General features: G+C 40.7%; 2 protein-coding genes across 6 annotated transcripts in view; both read right to left on the reverse strand.

The window, feature by feature from the left end:
- Positions 1–9,501, reverse strand: part of LOC129763299 (sushi, von Willebrand factor type A, EGF and pentraxin domain-containing protein 1-like) — a 30,573-nt gene extending 21,072 nt beyond the window's left edge. The window contains exon 1 of one of the 4 annotated variants that reach the window (XM_055762226.1): positions 9,279–9,501. The gene's annotated coding sequence lies outside the window, so the exon portion shown is untranslated. Of the gene's footprint in view, positions 1–8,782; positions 9,202–9,221 lie in introns of those variants that run through there. The other 3 variants (XM_055762224.1, XM_055762223.1, XM_055762225.1) reach the window with 3 other exon arrangements.
- LOC129763301 (uncharacterized) lies at positions 160–2,648 on the reverse strand. Of its 2 annotated transcripts, none has more exons than XM_055762232.1 (2): positions 1,486–2,648; positions 160–497 (listed from the first exon to the last, which is right to left on the reverse strand). In XM_055762232.1, the coding sequence occupies exon 1, from the start codon at positions 2,433–2,435 to the stop codon at positions 1,788–1,790; it is 648 nt and encodes a 215-aa protein (XP_055618207.1). In that variant the 5' UTR covers positions 2,436–2,648; the 3' UTR covers positions 160–497; positions 1,486–1,787. The 2 variants fall into 2 exon arrangements, with proteins under 2 accessions (XP_055618207.1, XP_055618208.1); XM_055762233.1 differs by lacking the exon at positions 160–497 and adding an exon at positions 515–665 and having other exon boundaries at positions 1,361–2,648.
- Positions 9,502–9,702: the final 201 nt, after the last annotated feature.

Here is a 9,702-nt window from a genome sequence, read left to right on the forward strand (position 1 = left end):
TCATCGTAAATATACAAAGCCCTAACTTTCTTACCGTATACTGAAGACATTTAATGGTTGAAATAAATGATGATTTGAATAGCTTGCTTTCAAAGCCATTTTAAAGCTATTGGAACGATTTTTTGGACCAATAAGTAACGATCATATAACTCTTTGACATTTTATCTTTCGGATGAAGTGAATATTATACCGCTCCATTCAGCCGGTAAAGAGGTATTAACGTGCAAAACCTTGCACTCAAGCGTCACTCTCTCGTTTTCGAAACTTTGAACTTACACCCCGGAACATAAATGAAAGACGTTGTCCTACGTCAAAACATTGAAAAACATTCGGCCGACTATTTCGAAAAACAGTATATTGAAATGCAAGAAACTGCATTTCGAAAGATATAATAAAAGTTCTTCTTAATATGTCCGTTTTTCCCCACCTTCCCTATTTATAAGAACATTAAACTTGATAGTGTGTGTAAGTTATTGTTACTTAAACAAAACCCCAGCCTGAGGGCATCCGTATACTAGCACATAGGATTTGACAGCGTCAAACATGTCCGGGTCGCAAATGCAATTTGCGACCACTGTCACTCGCGAGAACTGCCAAACTCTCAAGCTGGTGTAAAACAAGGCACTTAACATACTACCAGGTGGGTCAAAACGTGAAGTGGTTTTCTGCAGCCATTTAAAAAATACACAAAAGTAAATTAAGACGATTGAGCACAATTTGTGGAATATACTGATACTTTATGAAATACTCATTGCTATATTCATTATATTCATTACGTTTTACGCTGCAAGCGTTTCATTTATTGTCTTTGCGTTGAAGGCACCATAATGATTTGCGCCATTTGGAAAACGAAATTAAGGACGAAATTAACACACTTCTAGAACAAAAAATAATGAATGAAAATTTACTTTTCTGTATTCAATATGTATTCTATGTAATAGAGTAATACGTTTACTCGAAAATTGTGAAATAATATGAAACTGAAATTGTGTTTGATGCTGATTTTATATTATAATGGTGAGTTTTTGTGATTATTGTGTTGTAAAATATTTGGAAATATACAACCAAATGGCTAAGTAAGCGTCAGGACTACGTGTTTTAAGTAATCGAATAACTTAAAAATCTACATACTATTTATAAGATTTCAAAACTACCTTCTTTAAATTTTCACGAATTTAACGATTGTTTCGAGTTAAATATGACGTTTACATTATAATATAATACTACATTTCAAGTGATCAACCTAGGGTTCTACGTTTTATATTATCATTCAGACCCTTGTGATCATCATGATCATTACATTTCACATAAATTTTTTTTTCAAAAAACAATTCTTTTTTTAGTTAGCGAATGGGCGCACCTTGTTCCATAGATTTGCCTTGAGTTCGCCGAGTAATTTGATAGGTTTGGCAATGACAGCTAAATTTGTAGCACATCTTGACTCGCGGATCATATCCCCTTGCCCGGGGCTTGCAAAACCCCAACAGAATGCAAACGATACTAAAGTGCTATCGCCGGCCACTGAGATATTATGCGCACGTAACCACTGTGGTGTCGCCGGCAGTCAGGCGCTAGTTTGCGTGCGTAACCACTGTGGTGTCGCCGGACGCCAAGGTGTTAATTCCTTCTTAGTTTTCGTGACAAAATTGTTGGAGTAGATCTTACACTTCAGGTTTGCCCAGAAATTCTCGATGGGACGAAGTCGGGAACACGTCGATATTCAACCGCTTCATCTCCTCTAACGATCGCAACTTCCGCCAGGCACTTCGTACTATAAAATTCCCCGTTCACGGCCTGTCCAGAGCTAAAGAAGAGCGGCTTTTCATCCCCTTCTCACTGATTGTCAGCCACAGCAGCACCTTTTTGGGGAACTTGATGTGTGAAATAAACTTCACTTCGGAGCTTACTTCCTTCGTGGGGAAGTAAAGTAAATAAGTGCCTTGCCAGTCGTTGCCATCCAGGGTGAGATAGATCTCGTCGTCAATCACCCCCGCCACGTCGCGATTCGCCGGGAAAATCGAATAGACCATCTTATTCAGCCGCTGCCGCTGCGTCATTGCCTGCAGCTCCGAGACCAGTAGACGGGACTTCCGCTTCCTGACATGTATGCCTATGTTTGCCAGGTACTCTTTCACTGTTTGGCCGGTTGCACCGAATTTCCGGCCAAGCGCACGCAACGATGTAGCCACTTTTCCCTCGATATTCCTCTTCAGCATTCTTTGAAGCTTCTTGTCGCTCAGAGTCGTAGGCCGTCCAGAACCAAGTCTTTCGATGCTCTGATTGTTGTCCAATAGTGCCAAGATGTTGTAGATGCCGGAACGGGCGTATCCGGCGTCCACAAAGTGCCGCACGATGGCCGTTTTCGACGCGGCGGGGTACCGTTCTTTGAACGCGCACACTTCTGAACGGAGTAGCTTCACTGTTTTCGCCATCATGGTTAGAGTTCGACTAATAGAGTTGTCATTTTTTTCTGCTGACTCATGGGTTACTATGATTGATGTGTCAGTGCGTGTGAAGGTAAACCTATGAATACTGAATACCGTTATTTATTATTCATAGTAGCACCGTTTTGGTTAGTGAATAAGTTCACAAAACATTAGAATTCGTTTTGGAAAAGAGTGAACTGAAAAATTATAAATCAATATACTTCTTTGCGGTGGTGACTGAAATCAGACAAACGATGGCAAAGAGTTGAAACAGATTTCGATACAGATTTTCTGACAAAAAACTGGATACAAATACTGGATACAAATGATTCTTATGGAGGAGTACTTTTGGGGATCAAAAAGTGATACTCTTTCTACAAAATTCCTCTCCCAGCTCTATCAGACGTCGAAATTGTTGCGTGTCAAATAACGGCAAAGAATAAAGAACTTTGCATAGATTCAGTATACAAAAACTAACATTAGCCGTAGTCAACTTTGGAATCTAGTCTCGATTCTCTCATCCCCAGTTCTAATACTGGGTGACATGAACTCCCATGGTGCTGGGTGGGGTGATCCTTATGATGACGCTAGAGCGGCTATTTTTTACGATTTATGTGACGATTTCAGTTTGACTATCTTGAACACTGGTGAAGCGACACGAATTCCAAAATCTTCGGCTCGAGAAAGTCGACTCGACCTATCTTTTTGCTCAGGCTCGCTATCATTAGATTGTCAGGAAGGTCATCAATGATCCCCATGGTAGCGATCCCTTGTCAATCAATATATCAATCAAGTGTAGCCCGCAATCTACTGAACCATCTCGAGTTCCATTTGATCTAACAAGGAACATCGACTGGCAAAGATTTGCAATGGCGGTAACAATCGCTGTCGATTCAATAGATATACTTCCACCATTGGAAGAATATCGATTCTTAGTCGATTTGATGTATAAAAGCTCACTGGAAGCACAAAAATGAAGTTCCAAGTGATCCGTTTAAATGAAAACCAGCCACTCCTGGTTGGGACGATGAATGCACAAAATTATATTTGCAAAAATCTTATGCTTTCAAAGCTTTTCGTAGACATGGAACATCCACACATTTCGAGGCTTGAAATACAGCTGAAACAATTAATTAAAGTTAAAAAAACGCGGTTACTGGCGCAATTTCATTGAAGGTCTTTCTCGTGAAACCTCAATACGTACCTTGTGGAGGGTAGCTCGCAACATGCGTAACCGCTCATCTACCAACGAGAATGAAGAATACTCCAACCAATGGATATTCGACTTCGCTAAAAAGGTCTGTCCAGACTCAGTTCCAGCCCAACATATTCTTCGAGAAACGTCTCCAAGCGGTGGACCTCTGGACAGACTATTCTCAATGTTGGAATTTTCTATGGCTCTTCTTTCATCGAACAACCCGGAAGCGATATGATTAAATTCGTTCTTCAAAAAAATCCTCCCTATATCGCGAAAATACGCTTGCTAGACTTATTCAACACCCTACTAGAAAACAATATTGAGCCACCCGAATGTAGACAGGTCAAAGTAATAGCAGTTCAAAAGCCTGGTAAACCAGCGTCTGACCATAACTCATACCGTCCGATTGCTATGCTCTCGTGCATTAGAAAATTGTTGGGAAAAATGATCCTTCGAAGACTCGATCGAGACAAATAATTTGCTATCGAGTACAAAATTTGGGTTTCGCAAGAGCAAAGGAACAAACGATTGTCTAGCGTTGCTTTCTGCAGATATTCAACTGGCCTTTGCACACAAGGAGCAACTGGCTTCAGTATTCTTGGATATGAAGGGAGCTTTTGATTCGGTTTCCATAGAAATTCTGTCAGACAATCTGGATATATGTGGACTTCCTGGAATTTTGAATAACTTCTTGTACAATTTGTTGTCAGAAAAGCGAATGAACTTCATTCTTTGACAACTGACAACTTCCAGAAATAGTTATATGGGTCTACCCCAAGGCTTATGTCTCAGCCCCTTTCTTTATAATTTTTATGTGAAAGATATTGACAGTTGTTTGGCAGAACAATGCACGCTAAGACAATTTGCAGATGATGGTGTGGTTTCCGCAGAAAACAGAACTGGTAGTGTTTACTCGAAAGCGGTTCCCAGCCCAATTGCAATTTAAGCTTTTGGGCAGAAGCATTACCCAATCATTTACCTTCAAGTACCTTGATGTCTGGTTTGATTCAAAATTTGAAAACAAAATTTTTTTTTGAAGAAAAAATGTCAAAAGAGGGTCAACTTTCTCCGCTCGATTTGCGGCACGTGGTGGGGAGCTCATCCGGGAGATCTCATAACGCTTTATAAAACAACCATTCTCTCTATTCTAGAGTATGGCTCTTTCTGCTTTCACTCAGCAGCTAAAAGTCACCTTCTAAAATTGGAACGAATTCAATATCATTGTCTGCGTATAGCTCTCGGCCGTATGTACTCAACGCATAACATGAGTCTCGAGATTCTGGGAGGATTAACTCCTCTACAGAACCGATTCTGGGAACTTTCTCTCAGAATACTGGAGAAATGCGGAGTCACGAACACACTTGTGATTGAAAACTTTGAAAAAATTCTTCAGCTAAATATACAATCTCGGTTTATGAGAATTTATTACCACTATATTTCATCAGATATTTGTCTTCCATCGTTTTCTCCAGCCCGTGCTCACTTCACCATCAGCAGTTCCTCAATTGAATACGATCTGTCGATGAAACAAGCAATACTTGGGATGTCAGATCAGCTTCGACCAACTTTCATTCCCCGTATTTTTAACCGAAATATCAAAAAGTCAATTGCATTAAAAGATACTTCACCGATGGGTCTCGCCTCAATGGATCCACTGACTTCGGTGTTTTCAATGAAAATTCGAGCGCCTTCCGCAAACTGCAGGAACCTTGTTGTTTATGTTGCTGAGCTGGCAGCAATCGACTTCGCATTGGGGATGATCTCCAACAAGCCTGCAGACCATTACTTCATTTTCTCGGATAGTCTCAGTTCGCTTGAGGCTCTCCAGTCGATGGAAACTAGTAGGCACCCATCTTATTTCCTCACAAAAGTGAGGCAGCAGTTGAGTGCCACTTTCATTGCTCAATTCCTGGCAATGAGAAAGCGGACACCCTCGCAAAGGTGGGTGCCCAGGAAGGTGAATTGTTTGATAGACAGATTTCATACGATGAATTTTTCCAATTACTGCGTCAGAGTTCCCACTTGAGTTGGCAATCCGATTGGGACACTGGAAGTCTTGGGCGGTGGTTATATTCAATTATTCCAAATGTTTCTTCGAGAGCGTGGTTTTAGGTTTGGACGTAAGTAGTGGCTTCATTCGTGTAATGAGTAGACTTATGTCTAACCACTACTCTAGTATAAGAATTTAATGCTTTTGTGTTTTTTTCTTTTTCGTTATTAGTTTGTTTGTCTTGTCCCCTCATCTCACCGTCGCCCACCCTCGCCAGATAGTCGAACACTGGTCATTATGCACAATGCTACAGTGCGTGCGGCAACTCTCGGTTGAGACAACGATACCACATATCCATATCCCTAACTTGACCCGTCCCACAAAAATTGTTGTCCTCTAACCTCGAGTAAATAAACCGCGAGTAATCGATCGAAACCTACTAAACATAGATTTAAGTTGAAATTATGTATAAACAAATCATGAATTAGTGGCTCCGCAAAGCTCATACGATTGAGCCTTACAAATAAATGAATTGGAAAAAAGGCATTCCCCCAGTGCCATTCGTTTGATGTTACATGCTACGAATAATGCCACAATGACACAATAACGATGAGGCGAGCCACCGGTGTTATGCGCCGGCGGGAACGTGTTAAGTTAATGTATCTGTAAGATTTGATGTTATCTGTTGATACTAAAAAGTTGAGGTTTTTCGCCCACTTGTGTGGCTTTTCCCTCCAAATAAACAACAAACAATAAACAAAATGTGACACTAGCAGTGTGGCATGTGGCACTGTCTTGTTTGAACCACGGCTCTTCTACATAAAGGTCACTCAATTGTGGTACTAAAAAGTCGGTGATTATAGTCTTGTAGCTATCACCAGTAACGACAGCATCCCCGCCGTAGAACATTGAGCTGAAGGCATCTCCAACCAAGTTTGCTTCCCATACTTTTGCAATTCCTCTGTCCATTGATCTGTCCATGAGACAAAAAATCCATGGAATCCAGGATCATCTACGATCCAATGTTATTTCGTCGATATTCTCGGAAAAATACGGGAAAGTTAGATCTGATAAAATGTTCTTTACTGACGGTTCATTCATAAACGTGGACTTCGGCATCTTCAATGAAAATTCCAGTGCCTCTTTCAAACTCAAAGATCCTTGTTCCGTGTATGTCGATGAACTGGGTGCGATATACTACGCACTAGGGATCATTGAAACATTGCCCATCGACCATTATTGTAATTTTTCAGACAGTCTCAGCTCAATAGAGGCAATCCGCTCAATGAAAGTTGATAAACGCTCATCTTATTTCCTAATAAGAATAATACATCTATTGAGTGTTTTGGTCGAAAAATTATTCAAGATTATCTTAACATGGGTTCCCTCTCATTGCTCGATTCCGGGGAATAAGAAAACGGACTCGCTAGCTGAGGTGGGCGCATCAGAATCAGGGGTACGACTAAAACGTCAAATCCCTCATATTGCCAGTGTACCCAATATTGCTGCGGTTCACTGACATTTTGGTTCTATCAATTACTGTTGTTTACAACTCGGTCCGGTTATATAGTCGAATAGTGGCTAACTTTAAACTCCATGTTAAATGTGAACACCTCCATGTAAAACCGAAATATAAAAATCGCTCATGCAGTTAGAATAAAGCAGCGCATTTTTCGATTTCAATGCTCGTAAAAGATATGTTGGTGAACAAATGACGCCATGTTGATTTTGATTTTGGGTAGCCTATATTCAATTGATGTCTAACCCATGATCAGAAGGCACACTTTTTGAAAGGCAAATTGCTTATAATGAATTTTTCCACATTCCTCGTCAGCACACGCTCGTAAGTTGGCAGCGCATGTGGAGTGAAGATGAGTTCTGTCGTTGGTTACACACGATTATCCCTAAGGTCTCGACGAGTGCATGGTTCAAGGGGTTGAATGTAGGTCGTGATTTCATTCGCGTGATATCTCGGCTTATGTCCAATCACTACAACCTAAACGCGCATCTCTATCGCATTGGGCTCGCAGCAAACAATCTTTGTGATTGAGGCGATGGCTACCACGACATCGAGCATGTTGTCTGGTCGTGTATCCGGTTCCATGCTGCCCGCTCTCAGCTCACCAGAGCATTGAGGGCACTAGGCAGACAATCGGATATCCCCGTCCGGGATATCTTAGGTAGTCGTTATCCTGATCTTCTGCTTCATCTATACCTGTTCCTCAGAAACGCCGATGTCAACGTTTAATGATGTTTCCTCCGTTGTATCCCTGTATCATATCCCTCCTATCCAATCGATAAACTTTTACTTAGTCGCGGCAATACATACACATACTCTTTACAGATACACAGGTCGAAGGTTGTGCAGGCCACTGATCATTCAACAAGTGCCAAAGGTTGTACCGCTCATGACAACCCTACACGAGCTGAAGATTGTACCGCCCAGTGACCATGCTACCGTGAATTCCTCGAGTCAAGAGAGATGCACCACGATTGCTATGAGGTACAGACTAGGGGGGCGTCGCTGATCAATGGTCAGTTGCACCCCAATAGAAAGTATCCCGTGTGAACATACATAGTACTGGAGACTGCAACATCCCAATTATGAGAATCTTTGTAATACTAACATCGAGCCAACCGCGAGTAATCGGTTACATATTACTAACATAGTTGTAAGACAAAAAAAGGCAAAATATTGGACTCCCGGCCCCGTCAGGCTAACGCCACATGTGTCTCAATAAAATATATATTTTGGGGAAAAAATATGGCTGAAGCAATCCTTTGTCTAGAGCGTCTCAGGAAAACAACTACGACATACGATACATGGACGGTTCATCGTCATCGACATCGGCGCTCTAGTCTATTTCCTGAATGACGCCGACCTATTATATACAATTTTAACAATTTTAATAACAAATTGAGATCCAAATCGAAGATCCTTGTTCCCCTTGTTCCTTTCCCTTCTCGATTAAGGGGCACAAGAACAGTCAGCATCTTCGAACGGTTCGGGTTGTTCTTCTCTATAAATGATGAAATATTAAAAAATGATGATGGTATCAGATGCGATATTTTTGCACAAGGTCCGAATCTTCCATTCCATTCAATTATCAGATGTATGAAACCGGGACTACATGCTGATTTGGTAAAAGTAAATCTAGTCATATTAACTTATTCCTTATACGTGTGAAGGTAGCCTTTCGTCGTCGTTTCTGTCGCTGGGGCACAAAACCAAATTATCGATATTCTACAGTTGGTGGGACCATTCAACACAAGTCCCACGCATTAGCGCACTATTGTGTCTCACTGTTGGCAAATTATCACATTGTAACACTTGTTCACCTCAGAATGTACCTAAAAGCGGGATGGGTAATTGATCCGTGATAGTTAAAGCCCGAAAATCGTTAAAGCTCGTTCGCTTCCTGGAGTTTTAGTAGGACTTCACGTCCTCAACTTAATTATGTATCTAAAAACCAATCACTGACACGACATGCCCAAATTCCGAAACAGTGTTCCGTTTTGTTTCTAGAGACACCCTATGTGGAATCCAATACAGTTCCTAATACAAAATATCTTTAGCATATTTTAATTTTCTTCAGCTTTTTCTCACATTTTTATCACTGTTAATTGCAAATCACACATGAAACTCATTTGAACCTCCACTAACCGAGTAGTCAACTGATAAGGACTTAACTCTGCTTCCGCTTGGTTCACGTTTTTACACACTGTTTACTATAATTCTCACTTCCTCCTCTACTTACGGAGATGTTTCCCATTCAACAATCTGGAACAAACTGAGTATCATATTCTAACGATTATGCATGCGGCATTCAACATTTCGAGACTTTCGTAAGCATGCTGCTGGTGATATCTTTCTCCTAGGCTAGGATGACATCAAACTAAAACTTTCACATGCATTTGTTAATGTTTTTATTAATATATACGATTTGCTCTTGCGTTTTGATTATACAAGAATTACAATAATATAAATTAATTTAATAAGCAAATATAAATGTTTGCGTTGTTCAATTTTCATAGTCATATGCCGCACACTTACTGAATTGTTTCTATGCCCCCCACTATAACCAAAT

Source organism: Toxorhynchites rutilus, chromosome 1, assembly GCF_029784135.1.
Source record: "Toxorhynchites rutilus septentrionalis strain SRP chromosome 1, ASM2978413v1, whole genome shotgun sequence".
NCBI classification, from domain to species: Eukaryota; Metazoa; Arthropoda; class Insecta; order Diptera; family Culicidae; genus Toxorhynchites; species Toxorhynchites rutilus.